This window comes from Vespa mandarinia, chromosome 20 (assembly GCF_050613455.1).
Source record: "Vespa mandarinia isolate Hongniang chromosome 20, ASM5061345v1, whole genome shotgun sequence".
NCBI classification, from domain to species: domain Eukaryota; kingdom Metazoa; phylum Arthropoda; class Insecta; order Hymenoptera; family Vespidae; genus Vespa; species Vespa mandarinia.
Window position 1 is genome coordinate 596,595 of NC_140829.1, and position 18,094 is coordinate 614,688.

General features: G+C 35.0%; 6 protein-coding genes and 1 long non-coding RNA gene across 8 annotated transcripts; 5 read left to right on the forward strand and 2 right to left on the reverse strand.

Annotated features, from left to right (window-relative positions):
- Positions 1-374: 374 nt before the first annotated feature.
- LOC118448323 (aquaporin AQPAe.a) lies at positions 375-3,042 on the reverse strand. The gene is made up of 6 exons (XM_035881442.2): positions 2,767-3,042; positions 2,490-2,665; positions 2,254-2,397; positions 1,963-2,196; positions 1,798-1,878; positions 375-1,668 (listed from the first exon to the last, which is right to left on the reverse strand). The coding sequence occupies exons 1-6, from the start codon at positions 2,789-2,791 to the stop codon at positions 1,492-1,494; spliced, it is 837 nt and encodes a 278-aa protein (XP_035737335.1). The 5' UTR covers positions 2,792-3,042; the 3' UTR covers positions 375-1,491.
- Positions 3,043-3,249: 207 nt separating this feature from the next.
- LOC146872331 (uncharacterized) lies at positions 3,250-7,171 on the forward strand. The gene is given in 9 exon segments (XM_085663197.1): positions 3,250-4,172; positions 4,256-4,355; positions 4,436-4,546; positions 4,656-4,811; positions 4,902-4,948; positions 5,532-6,639; positions 6,641-6,700; positions 6,776-6,886; positions 6,956-7,171. Coding segments are annotated over 9 exon segments (2,718 nt in total). The 5' UTR covers positions 3,250-3,363.
- Positions 6,998-9,499, forward strand: LOC118448313 (4-vinylanisole receptor-like). 2 transcript variants are annotated; one of them, XM_035881416.2, is made up of 6 exons: positions 6,998-7,114; positions 7,793-8,644; positions 8,746-8,845; positions 8,919-9,029; positions 9,109-9,264; positions 9,361-9,499. In XM_035881416.2, exons 2-6 carry the CDS (start codon positions 7,857-7,859, stop codon positions 9,412-9,414), a joined length of 1,209 nt encoding a protein of 402 aa, XP_035737309.2. In that variant the 5' UTR covers positions 6,998-7,114; positions 7,793-7,856; the 3' UTR covers positions 9,415-9,499. The 2 variants fall into 2 exon arrangements, with proteins under 2 accessions (XP_035737309.2, XP_085519318.1); XM_085663192.1 differs by having other exon boundaries at positions 7,002-7,114; positions 8,155-8,644.
- Positions 9,500-9,910: 411 nt separating this feature from the next.
- LOC118448317 (odorant receptor 10-like) lies at positions 9,911-11,858 on the forward strand. The gene is made up of 5 exons (XM_035881428.2): positions 9,911-10,749; positions 10,826-10,925; positions 11,011-11,121; positions 11,204-11,359; positions 11,434-11,858. The coding sequence occupies exons 1-5, from the start codon at positions 9,911-9,913 to the stop codon at positions 11,482-11,484; spliced, it is 1,257 nt and encodes a 418-aa protein (XP_035737321.1). The 3' UTR covers positions 11,485-11,858.
- Positions 11,859-11,898: 40 nt separating this feature from the next.
- On the forward strand, positions 11,899-13,937 carry LOC146872332 (odorant receptor 10-like). Its single transcript, XM_085663184.1, is given in 5 exon segments — positions 11,899-13,007; positions 13,164-13,263; positions 13,332-13,442; positions 13,561-13,716; positions 13,802-13,937. Coding segments are annotated over 5 exon segments (1,233 nt in total). The 5' UTR covers positions 11,899-12,192; the 3' UTR covers positions 13,853-13,937.
- A 250-nt stretch (positions 13,938-14,187) lies between these two features.
- Positions 14,188-15,912, reverse strand: LOC118448329 (uncharacterized). The gene is made up of 4 exons (XR_014983417.1): positions 15,739-15,912; positions 15,417-15,600; positions 15,063-15,321; positions 14,188-14,318 (listed from the first exon to the last, which is right to left on the reverse strand). It is a non-coding gene; the product is annotated as an uncharacterized LOC118448329 (long non-coding RNA).
- Positions 15,913-15,996: 84 nt separating this feature from the next.
- LOC118448309 (odorant receptor 10-like) lies at positions 15,997-17,988 on the forward strand. The gene is made up of 5 exons (XM_035881393.2): positions 15,997-16,805; positions 16,967-17,066; positions 17,393-17,500; positions 17,608-17,763; positions 17,848-17,988. Exons 1-5 carry the CDS (start codon positions 15,997-15,999, stop codon positions 17,899-17,901), a joined length of 1,227 nt encoding a protein of 408 aa, XP_035737286.2. The 3' UTR covers positions 17,902-17,988.
- Positions 17,989-18,094: the final 106 nt, after the last annotated feature.

The following is an 18,094-nucleotide window of genomic DNA, read 5'->3' on the forward strand; positions in this document are numbered from 1 at the left end:
AAAGAATTAATCTATCAAGTTCATCGATCGTTCGTTTCAGAACTATAAATTCCTATAAATTGAGTCATTAAACTCGTCTAGAATTAACATGGAAACGACGATTAATATCTTTGTAAATTACGATCTAATAAAAGAAAAATATACATTTGTAAAAGAGTGAGATAACATGTAGAGATTGAGACTGGTTTGTAGAACACCGCAAACTCTGCCTAAATATAGAATGTAGGATACAAGTATCGTTGCGTGTGTCATACATGCTAACTGCACGGGTTTCGACGGTTATGCATGAAGAATCTCCTTCATAGAACGTAACTCAGGAAAGGATAGATAAATATTTCTATGATTTCGTTGAAAAACAAATGATAAAATTGTCATTGTTTATAATCAATATATTATAACTTTGCCGATGATAACAAAAAGAAGAATAATCCTACTTTTATACGTTCAATTTATCTACTTATTTCTCTGATTCGATTATTGTCATACAATTTTATACAAAATTATGGAAGAATTATTTAATTACGAAGTTGTTTGAAAAATCTCTGCGTATGATCTTCAGGTCGCAGCCGTCCGGGCGCTTCTCGATGTTCCAGAACATTCTACCTACTGGTACTGCGACTAATCGATAAGTGCAACGTGAGAGCTATATATATTTATAGAAAACACGTTGTTATTCATGTTCAGTACACGTTGATGACTATTAACGAAAACTTGATAATTGTCATTTGCAATATAGAGATTAGATTTATAATATTAGGATCGATACGAATGATTTAATAATTCTTCGTAATTTTGCATTAATCTCGTATGAATTTATAAGAACAATTATACATGATACGATCAAGTTCTTTCGAAAGGGTAAACTTAACAAAACAAATGTAAAATTGTCGTGACTCTCCTCGTTCGTATGACATCCCTCGTTTCTATGAATAATGCGCTTCGAAACATTAATCCTTCTTGGAGTTTCCATAACTTAGAACGTAAACTTTCTTTCTCTTTTTCAACTAATATTTTAGTACACATCTCGTACGTCTATAGAAGGATCGATCATCGATGAAGTCGAAATAAAAATGTTGCGTTTCGTAGATTCAGTAAAAAAATTGGAATGCAATCAGATCGTTAGGTGTGCGATGCACTTTACAAGATATATACATATATATATATATACATATATATAATATATATACTATATATGTACTATATACTATATAGTCAATGATTTTATACAATTCCGAACAATGCCATCTAGCAAAAGAGGCAAATACTACGTCGCAAAGTCTTCTTGAAAATGATTATACCTACGTATAATCATTCGAGAGTGTCGATGAGTATAATGTCTAGGAATGATTTTTTGATCTCTTACGTAGCGTAGATAATACAGAAAAATTTTTGAGAATAGTTCCTTTTCCCTTTTTAATGTGATAAGGCATCCGATAAAATTATTTATTCTTTAAGTAATCTAATTCGATGTATGTCATTTTTTACCTATCCTTACTTTCCATCGACAATTTCAAGTTCCGAATATTTGATTGATTCCATTTCTTTCATAAGCTTCATGTCGGCGGTCGATGATTCATAAGCGTTTTTTACTCGCGGCTTCTCCAAAAAGAAGATTTGATACGTGTACGTTCCAAGCATTGCTCCGACTGTTGGTCCAAACCAATAAACCTAAAAACGATTCGATCAGTCGATGCTTTTGATCAAAGCTACGTAATATAAGTTTAGCAAAAATTGGGCTACATAAAAAATTGCATTACAAATAACGAGCCAAAATAAAGCGTATAAATATGATTTTACCCATTGATTCGTCCAGTCGCTATTCCAAAATGCAGGTCCGAAAGTTCGAGCTGGATTCATGCTACATCCCGTATAAGGACTCTGAAATGAGCTTTGATTAAGGTAAAAGATTAAAGAAATAAAAAGTTGTTAAGTTCTTTTTCCTTCGAATAATTATTTATATACCGCCGCTAAAGAGATAGCTACGACAGAAAAACCAAATCTAATAGCCGTGGAATCGGTGGTATGAGAGCATCTTGGATCCCACGTTGCACAAGCGCCGCATAGTATGAAAGATGTGCATAGAACTTCAATAAGAATTCCCTGAACGACACTGACGCTCGGATGAATAACGGTAACGCAAAGACCGACCGTGGAATTTGGATTTCCATCGTGAAATAATTCCGGTGGAGTTATTATCTGTTAAGAGATCTATTATTGATAGGAATTTGGATTTTAGTGCTTGACAAAAATTACCTTTAACGCTCCGTATCCTAATGTAGCTCCAATGAACTGTGCTACTATGTACAAGGTACCCGTGGGAATACTTTTTAAGCCTACGATGACTGCACCGATCGTAACAGCTGGATTGAGATGAGCTCCGCTAACGTGACCCAACATCTAAGACATGCGATTTATTTTCTTTTCTTTTCCTTTTTTTCTTTTTTTGTTAACCTCTGTTTCATATGCACGATATTATGAGTTTTGCTCACCATAATAATAAGGTTCACGGTCATGCCGAATGCTATCGACATCTGGAGCGGGGGAGGTAAAACGGTCGACATTGAACCGATGCTCGCCATACAACCGATGAAAATTAATATTGCGGTACCAACCACTTCCGCTATACACATTGTCCACGTTCCCTCTTGCAACTTCCACAACGTGTCTATGAGAAAAAAGAAAAAAAAAAAAAAAAAAAAGAAAAGAAAATATTTGAATAAAACGCAGATCTCTTTGTGGGATTTTTAGGAAACGTTTCTGCCTCACCTTTCGACTCCTCTTTGTTAGACATAGCGATGATCGATTACTATGTTTGCAAGAGGGACTGTTCTTCGAACGTTCCGTTTCGAATCCTGATTGTCTTTTGATTTACTTTAATCGTTCGATCGTTTTCGTTATCGTGTATCTACTTAGTAATGATTAAAGAAAATAAAAATCTATATTGTCTTATCAAATCGCTGGCGATACGAACGATTTATTCTCCGAATCACAGCTTGTACGTTTGAGTTGCATTTTTTATATTTTTTATCTCGTTTCATACACTCGCAAATCAATCGTAAATCCATCTTAACACATATAACCTAACGAATGATATTAAAATCTTGGCATTTATAAAAAATGCCAAAAAAGTATAACTTAATGGATAAATGATAATATTTCTCCGTTGAACAACGCGAGCAATGATTCGAACAATACTGATCGTAAGGTAGAAAGCTTGAAATATTTATTCGCGCAAGCGCACGATCATTTTTTTCCAACGACTCGCTTTCTCCAATTTTCAACAAAGTTTAGTTTCGATGAGAACTTACTACCCGTTCCTTTCATAAAGGGATAAAAGAACAATCGATAGCGGAGTAGTTCAGAATGACGACGAAAAAGAAGGACGAGTATGAAATCGAGGTGAATTATTTAAATCGAGTCTGCGGCAAGTTGCTCCAAATATTAGGCATTTCTAATCATTCGAAGGAGCCTACTTCCTTCGTCGTAAGATTTACAAAGTTCCTTTCTATTTTGGTTTGCTATGCTTTGATTGTCTTCTTCCTCGTAACTACGATACTTCACGCAGTACTGGTCGAACAAAACGTTCATATAAAAGTAAAAAAAATGCCATTACTCCTCTACAACGTGTTACTTCTCATCAAGTACAATTGCTTAATAATGAGACGAAAACATATCGAACGATGCATGAAATTAATCGAAAAAGATTTGACGAGAGTCGTGAATCTTTATCATCGGGATATAATATTGGAAAAGACGAAGTATGGAAAGCGTTTGTTCATTGCCATATGCGTTTTCCTTCATATCACTGTTCTCTTCTGGCGTCTTTTACTACCTCTTATCAAAGGGAAGGTCGTCACTGCTGAAAATGTTACGATCAGGCCATTACCTAGCTCTGGTTATTATTTTCATCTTATCGACGATCAGGTCAGTCCTTTCTACGAGATTATATTTTTCCTTCAATGTGCGGAAGGTTGTGTTACGATTTATACGAACATCGTGATATGCACCCTTGCCGTCATTTTCGTCGTTCACGCGTGCAGCCAACTCGAAATATTTATCGATCTTCTCGAGGCCGTCGTTACGTGCACAAAATCCACTGAAAAAATCATTGAAGAAGAGGACGTTAATGCAAAATTGACAATTGCCGTGAAACATCACATACGAGTACGAAAGTATGTTTGACTCGTACATTGGAATAATGAGTGATTTTATCTCTCTTTCTTTTATCTTCTTTTTAAGCTTCAATCATTTTTAGCTTTCTTCAAATGGTCGAAAGTACTATGAATCCGTTGTATTTCATGGATATATTTGGATGTAGCATAACGCAATGTTTCTTGGGTTATTGTCTGACAATTGTACGGAATATTTTATCATTTATATGTCATCACGATGAAGATTTATTTCTAAAATAATAATATTATGAAATATTTTATAGGATTGGGATCGTCAAAATGTGAAGAATGTTTTACCATACATGATTTCCATCGTGTCTCTCACAGTTCAAATTTTTGTATTTTGTTACGTTGGCCAGCAGCTCATGTTACAGGTATTTTTCTTTTTTTTCTATCAAAGAAAAACATAAACAACAATTTCTTCTGTGTGTTCGTTTTCTATCGTAAAAGTGAACACGAACGTTAAGGCATTCGTAACGACAGGACGAGAAGGTAGCTTTGAAAACTTGCGTACTCGAGTGGCATCGCATTCCGTATAAGAAAGCGAAGAACATCATACCGATAATAATTCTATCGAATCGTCGCATGAAAATCACTGCAGGAACCATAATCGAACTTTCTCTTCAAACTTTTGGACAAGTAAGCAAAAATTATTTACAATAATTATATATCCAATCTTTCTCAAATTCCATTGATAATCGAAATTAAAGAAATAACATCGTGTTTTAGGTTGTTAAAACTACCGTAGCTTATTGTAACATAATGCGGACGATAATGTGATAACCTTATCGCCACGATCGGCCGCGAGTATAATACTTTTTAGCGAGATATGAAAGAATTAAGATCATGAAACTCGCGGCACTTTTAACGCGTTTGAAGTACTTTGCAGTTTAATATTTATCATGTTATCAAATAAGATTAATTAGAAAAAAAAAGACGATCCAATAAGATTAATTAGAACAAAGCGATCGTTACGATGCACGATGTAATTTTCTAAGATACTCATATTATCGTAATAACATATGATAGCCAGGAATCTATCATGGATCTTAAATCGTTCGAAGTTACTCGACACTTTCTTATCGACTATCTAAGTAAGCGAAATGTAAAAAAGGATATTCAATTCGTTTCTTAACGTTACATTGAAGATACATACGTATTATTTTCCCTTTGTGTACTCGCTCTTAACATATTTTATCGTATTTCGATTTGATTTTATATTTTCCAAGTGTTCGTGATCGTTTACGTGGAACTACGGATTCGTAGCTTGGAAAGTTAGCGTAATAAATGTGAAGTCGAAGTTGAAAAAGAGTGAAAACTTATATTTATCTAACCCTACGTAGATACGATACGTTAAAGATTCAGACACGCAAGCGCAATTTCCAAGTTTGCTCGACGGATCGGCCATACTGGTCGAACGTTGGAGATCGGTGCGAGATCTCAACCTAGAGTTCTCGAATGGGTCGTACGACGTGATAGAAGGATGTGCTCGAAGGAGACTTACGAGAATGATTTGCGTTATGCGATCGAGCCTAATCGTTACGTACTTCTTTCTCTCGGAATCCGAATAACGTATCAGCAAGTAGACAAGCGAGAATCGTTCTTACTAAAAAGTTCGCGATTACTTTTGATCCTTCTCAATTTCGTCATTATACTTTACGTTGTGATACCTGGTTTTCTACATATCTTTTTAAAAGAGACGAGTACATATGGAAAGGTTCGAGTGATCCAACCCATCCTGTATTCCTCTATGACCTTAGCGAAATATACTGTGCTACTCTTCTGTATCGAGCGAACGAATATTTGCTTAAAGTATGTGATAGAGGACTGGAAAAACGCAGTGGACACTTATATCCGAGATACGATGAAAAAGAAGGCGTTAATTGGAAGACGTTTTTTCATTATATGTGGTTCGCTCATGTACGGAAGTGGCATACTCTTTAGAGGTATCATACCTTTAACCAGGGGAAAGATTACGATCAATGAGAATCTTACCATCAGACCTTTACCTTGTCCTTGCTATTTCATCTTCTTCGATCCACAACTTAGTCCAGCTTACGAGATCGTCTATTTTCTTCAATGTCTCTCCGGTATGGTCACATATTCGATCACAACCGCTGTATGTGGACTCGCAGCTTTCTTAATTCTACATATTTGCGGACAACTCGAGATCTTGGTGATGTTGATGGAGAGGATGGTTGAAAAAACGAATCTTCCGAGTGAGAAGGTGAACGCCAAAATTGCTCTCGCCGTTGAACATCAGATAAGAGTTCGGGGGTGTGCACGATTATCCTCCCTTCATTGTTCAATTATAATTCTACAAATTTCATACTTTTTCTTTTTTTTTTTTCCTACCTACATTGATATCGCTTTCTTGTTGATCCTTTCTCAGCAAATTAGATATCGTAGTATCATCAATGATTTTCAGCTTTTTACGAGCGGTGGAACATACGCTGCAACAAATTTGCTTGATCGAAATAATGGGATGTACCCTGATGGTATGCCTATTGGCCTATAACATAATGACGGTATAATTTTTAAAAGTTGACGAGGCGTTCTAAGATACGAACAACTTTTATATAAAATTATTTATCTTATTATAGGAATGGACGAATCATAATCTTGCTATTGTTTTCATGTACAGCATAGCATTATCCTCTATTATATGTAACATATTCATACTGTGTTACATTGGCGAACAACTGACGTTACAGGTATATAGTTAAGTTAAGAAAATTTAAGTTAACTTTTAGAACGAAATCGAATCGATTCATTGATGAAAGCAGGCGGAAAAAGTGGCGAGAACATCGTGCACTCTCGATTGGTATAATCTTCCTTCGAAGGAACTATCGGGTCTCGTTTTGGTAATCGCAATATCTAATCGTCCAATGAAGATCACCGCTGGAAACATAGTCGAACTTTCCCTTCAAACTTTCGGTAACGTAAGTAACTTTTTCATAACTTATACTTACTTCGTCGTTGGAATCGATGATACGTAGGGACGATAGAGACTTTCTTCTTCAGAAGTTGATTGGAACTCAATGTCCTTTCTACACGAGTATTTATTATTTCAATCGTAAGGGGTAACTTTTTTCTTTCTGCTTGCATTCAACCGTCAGCTGTACTGTTTTATTCTGAAACGTTAAATAATTGCAGGTCATCAAAACAGCCGCGACTTATTGCAATATGTTACGAGCCGTTACATCGTGAATTTCGCTCGTGCATTAAATCGTAGAGAAAAATAACAAAAGAAAAGAAATTATGTAAGTGCTAAAGAATAAAGTAAAAAAAGAAACCAAAAAATGTAGTACTTATATCGTTTCAATAACGTCCATGGTAACTGATCATGGTAATCGATCCCATGTTCCATCTGGTCTACGTAGAATCAACGTTCACTTTTGGCAGTTACACTTTTGAAAAAAAATATAAATGGAAAATATTTTCCTCCGATCGTTCGTATACAATAAAAAGTACAGATTGAGTTAAAGTTTCGAAAAGAGCAATCGTTCCACTGCATGATTTATGAGCGCAAGCGCATTATATTGCTCGTCTAGGAAAACTTCGTCTGGCAGATCGTCGTACGTTTTTATTCAATCGTAGATATTATATATCTTTTTCAGTACAGTAAGATACGGATCGCGATCGAGAAATCGTCGATCTATCATTAGCAATAGATTTCACGAGATGGGACGAGAGAATGAGAATTATAAAAGTGACATCGAGCTCACGGTACACGTGAGTCGAGGTGTTTTAAAATTAATCGGCGTTTGGCCACATCGAGAAACTCGAGGGAGCATATTAAGAGGGATTCTTATAAAACTCTTGAGAATCATTTGTCACTTTCTATTATGTTTCATCCTGATACCCGGATTATTGAATACATTCCTAAAGGAAAAAGATCCTCGTCGTAGATTAAAAGCGATAGGACCAATGTGCAATTGTCTGATGGCTGTCTTGAAATACACGATGTTTCTTTATCAAGGAGAAAAGCTGGAAGATTGCGTGACTCGGCTCGAGGAGGATTGGAAACAAGTTGTAAGGTTGAAGGATCGTCGAACTATGTTAGAAAAGGCAAAAATTGGCCGAAGTATCGCGATACTTTGCGTGGCTTTCGTTTATATCAGTGGCTTCTCGTTTCGCATAATCGTTCCATTATCGAGTGGAACGATTGTAAACGCTCGAAACGTTACGATAAGACCTCTCGCCTTCTCTTGCTATTTCGTTTTCTTCGATCCTCAAAAAACGCCAGCTTACGAGATCGTATTCGCTATACAATTTATGGCTGGTTTCGTAACTTACTCTATAACTAGCGGTGCATGTAGTTTGGCTGCTCTATACGTTCTTCATGCTTGCGGACAACTCGAAATCCTTATAAGAAGATTGGAGGAGCTCGTTGAGGATCCTAATGCGAATACCGTCGCGCTCGAGGAAAAATTAGCCACATTGGTGAAACATCATATAACGGTTAACAGGTAAGGATCAACATGCGGCGACTTAGATAATCTGAAATTTGAATCAACGTATCTTCAGAGATATATTATATTTCTATTCATTATTCGCCATTTATTTGTAGCTTTTTAAAGAACATCGAGGACGCCATGCAACATATATGTCTGGTGGAAGTGGTCGGTTGCACATTGATTTTATGCCTTCTCGGATATTATATCATAATGGTTGGTGGGCCTCGAATTAACAATTTGAAGTTTCTTCGATAAAACTTACGATAAAACCCATTTATGTTCACAGGAATGGGAAAATAACGACACGGTAGCGATGCTAACGTATGCGATATTACTGATCACTTTTACGTTTAACATTTTTATCTTTTGCTTCATAGGAGAACTTTTAACAGATCAGGTAGACATTGTAATTATATATATATAAATATATATTTTTTTTTTCCTTCATTTTTCGTCATCTACTTACACATATGTAGGCTACGAAAGTCGCAAACACGTCCTGCATGCTCGAATGGTTCCGCTTACCAGGAAGAACAGCACGGTGTTTAATTTTGGTAATGGCCATGTCGAATCGACCGGTGAAAATTACAGCTGGGAAGTTTTTAGATCTTTCTCTCAATAGTTTTGGTACAGTAAGTATATCTCAACAAGAATCTGATAAAAAAATAAAAGTAAATAAATAGTATCAAAATAAAATTCAATTTTATCTGGTTTATAATATTTTTCAGGTAGTTAGAACGTCAGTAGCGTATTTGAATATGCTTCGTACTACTAGTATCTGATATTCCGGGAACACGGATTCATTTGAAATAAATTAAAGCATTTACCTCATCTCCACTTTGATAATATGTAAACGATTACAAGCACTTTTTTATTTATACGAATAAAAACGCGAAAAGATAGCAAATATATTGATTTTACAATAAGGAGCGCAGATTAAAATTTTGACGTTTCTTTCGATTTATCCGATACTCAATGATACTCGTGATCACACTTCGTAACACAAAAGTATTAAATAATTGTACCGAGGCAATTTCTTACGATGAAAATGCAAAAGAAATAAAGTATCCGTAGGAACAGGTCTACGTTCTTAATGAAAGATTGGAATAATGCGCAAGATAATCTGATACGCAAGCGTTGACCCCTACTTCGTATAGCAACCAAGACACCCCACCGCTATACTTTTACTCTATACTATTTTCCTCTTTTCGTTTCGAGTCGTATTGCTTCCAAGTGAAGTTACAACTTTCAATTACTTCAGTGTTTACCGGGGGAATCATGCCGATCGAACTGCAGATAAATAACTTTAAGAAAGAACAGGAAAAGAGAATAGGACAAGAGAATATCGTTTCTAGAAACAAGAGATCCCTAAATTATTCTATGAAAATACCCTATTATATTTTACGAGTTATCGGTGTCTGGCCTATTCGAACAGACGCATCTCTGTGTGAAAGATTCGGTAGCTATTTGATGAAATGCATCTGCTACTTTTTCTTCGCGTTCATTTTGATACCGGGATTTCTTCGGATTTTCCTTATCGAAAAAAGTACACAACAAAAATTAAAAATATTCGGACCACTTTGCTCGTGCTCGACGAACGCTATGAAATACAGTATACTCTTGATGTATAGAGAGAAGATCAAAACGTGTTTGAAACACATAAGAGAAGACTGGGAAATGGTAGTTCTTCCGGAAGATCACGAACTCATGATGTCTCAAGCTAAAATCGGAAGAATTCTTGCAACCATGTCAATTTGTTTTATTTACGGTGCAGGATTATTTTATCGTACCTTTCTGCCGCTCTCCAAGGGCTCCGTTGTCGTCGGCAATCACACGATAAGACCCCTCGCTTGTCCAAGTTATTTTGTAATATTCGATGAGCAAAAGACGCCTGCTTATGAACTCGTATTTTTTGGCCAATTTCTTGGTGGCTTTACCGTTTATACCGTGGGCAGCGGAGTTTGTGGATTGGCAGCTTTCTTGATTATGCACGTTTGCGGCCAACTTCGGATATTGATGAGAAAAATGAACGACATCGTCGATGGTAATTATACCGACGAGAAGAATCCAAATAAACGCATTGCCGAAGTTATCCATCATCAAATCAGAACAAGAAGGTAATTTATTAGGTTCCTTCCTGAAATCAACATTGTTTTGAGTTAATAAATATCGAATCATTTATCTTACTTACAGTTTCGTTAAAGACGTGGAAGAAATTTTGCAATATCCTTGCATGGCCGAGATAATGGGTTGCACGAGTCTAGTTTGTCTCGTCTTATACTATTTGGTTATGGTACGTATTATTTTTATAAGATTTATTCCGTTTAAATAAATAATTTTGCCTAATGATGTCCATCATTTATATTTTGATTCAAAAGGAATGGGAGGATAGCGATGCCACTGGTCTGATAACTTTTATTTTACTTTTCGTATCATTCGCTTTCAACATGTTCATCTTTTGTTATATCGGAGAACTTCTTTCGGAACAGGTAGAACGATCGTGCATTATTCGTGCATTATGAATTTAAATTTTGGATAAATAATCATCTACGATGCTTTATCTGCTAATAGGGCGCGAAGGTTGGGTTGACATCCTGTACCTTAAATTGGTATTGTCTTCCTACAAAGGATACAAAATCTTTGATTCCAGTCATACTTATGTCTAATTATCCAGTGAAAATCGTAGCCGGTAAATTAATGGATATGTCTCTCAGTAATTTCAACAATGTAAGTACGATGATTGATCGTAGGCATTGCCTGTAAAAAAAAAAAAAAATGAACGAATGCTTTATTTCCCTTAGATTATCAAAACGGCTATAGGGTATTTCAATATTCTTCGAAACAGTGTTTAACGTGATATCAAACGGCGAATATTTTTCTAGCGGATCAACGAATTAAACAACGCCAAATGTTTGTATATACGTGTAGTGTAGAGAATAAATGACGATAGCCACGATAGAAAAAAGTTGTTCCGAATAAATTTTCCCGATTCTTATGGAATTCGCATAATACCAACTTAGGAATGAATATAATCGATGTTTCAAAGAATTTAAATTACCTTTAGAGTCCTTAAATCTCTCTATTTTTTTTTTCTTTTATTGATCTTGAAGAGTAAAAAGTGCGACTCTTATTATCAAAATAATATCAATCAAAAATGATACAATAGATGCATTCGTTCGATAAAATTAAGAATGTATTATACGTACAATTATTGCGATCATCTTTGTTTTATTAACATACTTTGAATGCTATGAAAGAGCTCGAAGAATAACTTAAAAAAAAAAAAAAAAGAAAAAAGCATCGATAAAGTGTCTTAAACCAAATTGTACCGAACTGTCATTGAACATATGTTACTTACGAAAATAGTAGTGATCACTGTAAGTAAAGAATTACGAAAGCCATTACGTTCGCAGTCTACTTTGCAATCGAAATAAGTTCTCCCTCTGCGATGCGCTTCTGCGCGCAAAGCCTCTGTCCCATTTAGATTCTACAGACTGCTTGGTCAGTAACACTCTAGAGCCAGATAAGAACGGTCCAATCGTGATAAAATTGTATCTGAAATGAGACAGTTAGAGGAGAAAACATTTCGCGCTACCGCCTATTCCGATAGAAACGAATTTGCTTTAAATTATTCGATAAGAATCGGCCGTGGAATATTGAGAGTGATCGGCGCTTGGCCACTCTATAAAGAAAATTCAAACATCGAAAAGTTCTATAGCTATTTTGCAAAGGGCTTTTGTTATTTTCTCTTTACCTTTCTACTCGTACCAGGGCTGCTTCGAATTTTCTTCATAGAACAAAATACACGCATACGGCTGAAGATCTTTGGTCCTCTCTGCTCGTGTTCGATAAACGCTATGAAATATAGTATATTAATAACGCGGGGGAAAAAGATTCAAGAATGTATGAAGCATGTTAGGGAGGATTGGAAAAAAATAGTGTTGAAAAAGGATTATGAATCAATGATGTCGCATGCCAAGATTGGAAGGACTTTGGCGTTGATGTCAGTCTCTTTTCTGTATGGCGCTGGAATGTCTTATCGTACTATTTTACCTCTTACAAAAGGCAAACTCACCATCGGTAATCTCACAATATGACCCCTTGCTTGTCCGAGTTACTTCGTAATATTCGATGAGCAAAAATCGCCAGCTTACGAGCTCGTCTTTTTTGGACAATTTCTTGCTGGCTTCGCCGTCTACTCGGTAGCTTGTGGCGTTTGTGGTTTAGCGACCTTTCTGATCATGCACGCGTGTGGCCAACTCGAAATTCTTATGAGAATGATGAGAGACATTGTCGACGGGAAAGACGACGTCGATGATACTGATCCGGATACGCGTATCGCTGAGGTAATTAGACATCAAATCCGATCCAAGAAGTAAGTATTACCTTTTAACGTTTTACATCATTTTTACATGACTTTGCATTCCTTCTTTATATACTTTTAAAAGTTTGCGTGACTCGATGTCCGCATCCATGATGATCATCTGTAAAATTATACCAGATCTATATCTTAGCAATATTTTATTTTCAGTTTTGTAAAGGAAGTAGAAGAGATTCTGCAGTACATGTGCATGGTAGAGATCTTGGGTTGTACTAGTCTCGTTTGTCTTGTTTTGTATTACGTTATCATGGTACGCTTTTCAGATTTGTACATTTGAATAATATCGTCAAACTAATAAAAGAATCATCAAATTCGTAGGAGTGGGAAAATAGTGATACGACCGGATTAATTACATATTTCATTTTTCTCCTATCTTTCGCTTTTAACATGTTTATTTTTTGTTACATCGGCGAGCTTCTTTCGGAACAGGTGCGAAACGTTTTTCTTATTTTTTATTTTCCTATCGATCTTATTCTTTTTATTATTTATTTATTTTTTTTTTATACTTTTTCATAGAGAAATATAACACTTGTATTATTTTTTCAAGGGTGCGAAAGTCGGAATAACTTCTTGTACTCTTGAATGGAATCGTCTTCCGACGAAAAGTGCTCAAAGCCTAATATTGATAATATTAGCGTCGAATCATCCGATAAAAATCGTAGCCGGTAAATTGATGCACATGTCATTCAGAAATTTCAATAACGTAAGTACATTCACAAACGCAACATGGTTTATAATATTCGCGTAAAGAATTTAGATGGTCAACGCGTACGATCTTACTTTTCTAGATAATTAAGACCGCGGTCGGATACTTCAACATCCTTCGAAGTAGTATCTAATATGGAAATCAATGACCAAAATTGCAATTTTTATAGTCACAAATCGAGAGATTTGAATAGTTGCCAATTTTGTAAAATATTAATGAATACGCGACGGTAGTTTAAATGAATAACGGATTATAATAAAAGTAGTAACAAATTTGTTTCGGTTATTTCTTAGAATAAAATCAGATAATTATAAAATTAAAAAATCTTTGCCATTATATGTTTGGCAAAGTAAATAATCCTCGTTCTTGGTGTACATTGAAGACGTATTAAAAATAACACCTTCGACATTGTATTCCTCCATAATGTCCCATCCTTATCCAATCATTGTATTCTACTGGTCTTCGATCGTCCAGTCCAATAACGCCTTGTAACTGGCAAACGTAAATACGTACTCTTTGTCACCCTAAGAGACAAAAGGAGGGCTGCACCCTCCCTGTTGCGCTTAAACCGTTCCCATTAGTTTTGCTTGAATCACCAACTGAAAAAGAAACGAGAGATTATGTTTTCTGATGTCCTAAAAAAATAATTTTTTGTGATTCTATATAACGAGAAGTGTCACCGATTATTTTAATATTTTTCAAGGAACAATGCCGAATTTAATTCTAAATAATATTCGATTGCAGTTACTCTGGGAATAAATGTAATTATCTAGAAGAAATTTTTTTTTCTTTTTATGAATTTATCTCCATAAACAAATATATTATTTGGCTAAGGAAAAAACGAATGCTTTTGAGTATCATCTATTCCATTAGACGCTTCTTTAGATACACTCAGTATCCTTCGGGTTAATTTTACTTTTCCGGAGACAATGTTATATTTCCGTTTTACATTTGCTGTCGTATTAGTTAACGCAACTGCTTGTGCAAGCGTATAAGCGCGTTCAATTAATTTACCGCTATTCTTTTTTACCTTTCTCAGTTCGTTGATTATAGTTAGTTTAGAATTTACAGTTGTCGTTTGGTGATGTTAAGAAACTACTCGAAGATTAGAATAAACATGGCATAAACATGGATTATATTGTTCAAGAGAAATTTGAGAGAAATAAAGTTAACGTTAGGAACGGGAATGAGTTCGAATATTCATCGACCATGCCCCGATATCTTTTGAAAATGATCGTAGCTTGGCCACTTGATGGAAATTCTTCCACATTCGAAAGATTTATTAAACGCTTCGTAAACCTTCTTTGTTACCTTTTCTTATTATTATTATACTTCATTCCCACCTTACTATTCGTGCTTTTCACGTCACAAGACATGCGAAAGAAGGTCAAGATCTGTGGCACCTGCGGTCTTGCCGCACTTATCGCAATGCATGCTTGCGGTCAACTTGAAACGGAACTCATGGCTTGAATATCTCGTCGATGGTCAGAGAAGATGTTTCGAACAGGCTCCTCAACAGATTGGATGACATCGTCAAACTGTATGCTTTCAGATTTTTCCGACACTGATCCTAGATTAATTATTATTTAAAATGATTTTTATCTGAAAGTACGAAAGCTGCCGTAGTATCTATTACTCTTGACTGGTGCAATATGCTTTTGAAAATATGCTCATAATAATAATGAGCCATAGCATACCTTTGCTCGTAGCTGGTAACACGATGAATACTTTCCTCGGCGATTTCAATGTCGTAAGCATTACGATCGGCTTGCATTTTACTCTTATCATTCAAATGATAATGTAATTCTTTTGTGATTGTAGATAACGAGAAGTGCCACTGATTATTTTAATATTTTTCAAGAAACGATGCCAAGTTTAATCCTAAACAATATCCGTTTAATTGAAGTTACTCTGGGAATAAATGTAATTATCTAAAGGAAATTTTTTCTTCCTTTTTTGTATATCGCCGTAAACAAATGTTATTTGGGCAAGAAAAAAATCAATGTTTTTGAACATTACCTTGACACTTTGACAAAAGCACACAAAACCCTTCGAGTGTATTTCACGTTCACAGAACAACGTTATATTTTCGTTTTACATTTGCCGTTGTACTGGCTAGCGCAACTCTTTGCGCAAGCGTAAATGCGCGATCAATTAATTTACTACTACTTTTTTTTCCCCTTCTAAGTTTATCGATTATAGTTACTTCAGAACTCTTAGTTGTCCTATGGTGATGTTAGGGAACTGCTCGAAGTTTGGAATAGACGAGTATAAAAAATGAAATCTAATGTTCAAGAGAAATTTAACAAAAATAAAGTTTACGTTGCCTACGAAGATAATTGTGAATATATAATAAGCGTGACCCGATACCTTTTGAAAATGATCGCCGCCTGGCCGCTCGATGACAATGCTTGTGCATCCGAAAGAATTTACAGATACTGCATGAACGTTTTTATTTTCGCTTTGATAATATTCTTTTTTGCACCCAGCATACTATACGCGATTTTTAAGACAAAAACCACAAGAGTTAAAATCAGAATCTTTAGCATGGTTATAATGAATTTGGCAAATGTTGTGAAATATATTTTTTTATTGATATATAATAAAGAAATAAAAATGTGTTTGTACGAGACAAAAGAGGACTGGAAAAATATTATATTGCAGCAGGATTATGAGAATATGTCATCTCGAGGCAAACTTGGAAGATCTTTGACGATACTGTCAACTTGCTTGACGTATGGTGCAATTTTATTTAACCGTGTGCTAATACCACTCTCCAAAGGGAACATAATTGTAAACAACGTTACGATAAGACGATTGCCTCTTCCAAGTTATTACATTTTTTTCGACGTGCAGAAATCACCAGTTTACGAATTCATTTACTTTGCTCAAATATTTACTGGATTCGTTGTTTTCACCATCGCTACGGCCGTATTCGCTTTAACGACATATTTTATCATGCATATCTGCGGTCAAATTGATATTCTGATAAGAGAAATTCAGGATATCGAGACGGCGAACTCGGACGTTGAAAATGCTGACAAACTCATCCGCTTGACGATTCAGCATCAGATACAAATTAAAAGGCAAGTTGGAAAACAAGCGATGGAGTATACTCACAAACACACTTAAAATTAAAATATAAGATGCACATATCTAATCACTTTTAATATTCTTCATTAGAATTTGCATGTATGTACAATACGTACTAGTAATTATTGTTACTTACTTATATTGTTTGTTACAGCTTTTTGAAAAAAGTAATGCAGATTGTAGAGTACATGTGCCTAGTGGAAATACTTTCTTGCATGCTCAGTATTTGCGTCGTCCTTTACGCTTTGAATAGGGTACGATGAAGAAAATAAAAAGAGAGATAGAGTATACATCTACGATATTACAGAAGGCATTGGCCCAATTCAATACTTCGCTGTACAAATTTTCCTTTTAATTCGATCGTATAAACTCGTTATATACACGTCATTATATCATTTATTGTCAATTTCTAATTTTTTTTTTCAAATCTATCGTTCGAAAATTTTATTTCAATTCGTACGAAAATCACGTTTATTTCGAGCTTTTTGATATCGTATTAAATTTAAATAGAATGAATAATAAATACATAGGCATATAATACTCCTTTCATAATAAACATAACTCGTTAATAAATTTACAGGATTATACTTATAGCGTAATATCTTTAATAGGGTATTCAACAGTCATCATATCGTTCACTTTCAACCTTTTCATTTTTTGTTACATTGGAGAACTTCTGGATACTCAGGTATTTTTTTAATCAATTTTTAATTTTTAATATTTCTAATCAATTTTTAATCGGTTTTTCTACGAATTTCCTACATTTCTTTGTCATAATCGAAATTTATTCTCCAGAATATGAAAGTCATAGCAGTTTCAAGAACGCTCGACTGGCATAATCTCCTCCTTAAATCTGCCAAAAATTTGGTAATAGTAATACTTGCAGCGAATGATCCACAGAAGTTAATAGCAGGCAAGTTTGTGGCCCTGACATTGAGTAACTTTACTACGGTAAATATTAAGATCCTTTCAAATTCTCATCGATAGTCTAACTTTATTACGAATGTGATATAATTGACGATTACATTTTAACAGATGTTTAAAACAGCTATCGGATACTTCAATATTCTTCGAAATACTACTTCGTAGTTGTATCGAGCTTTGATCTCAATAGATACGATTAGGGACTATTAATATCTATGTTACACAATAAACAAACTTACTAGGAGAAAAAAAATCGACGAATACAAGAATTCTTTTTGCTTTCCTTGCTTTTTATCGTAAACATTGTTTTGCACTCTTGTTTTATCACTATCTTTGAGTTTAAAAAAAAAAAATATAT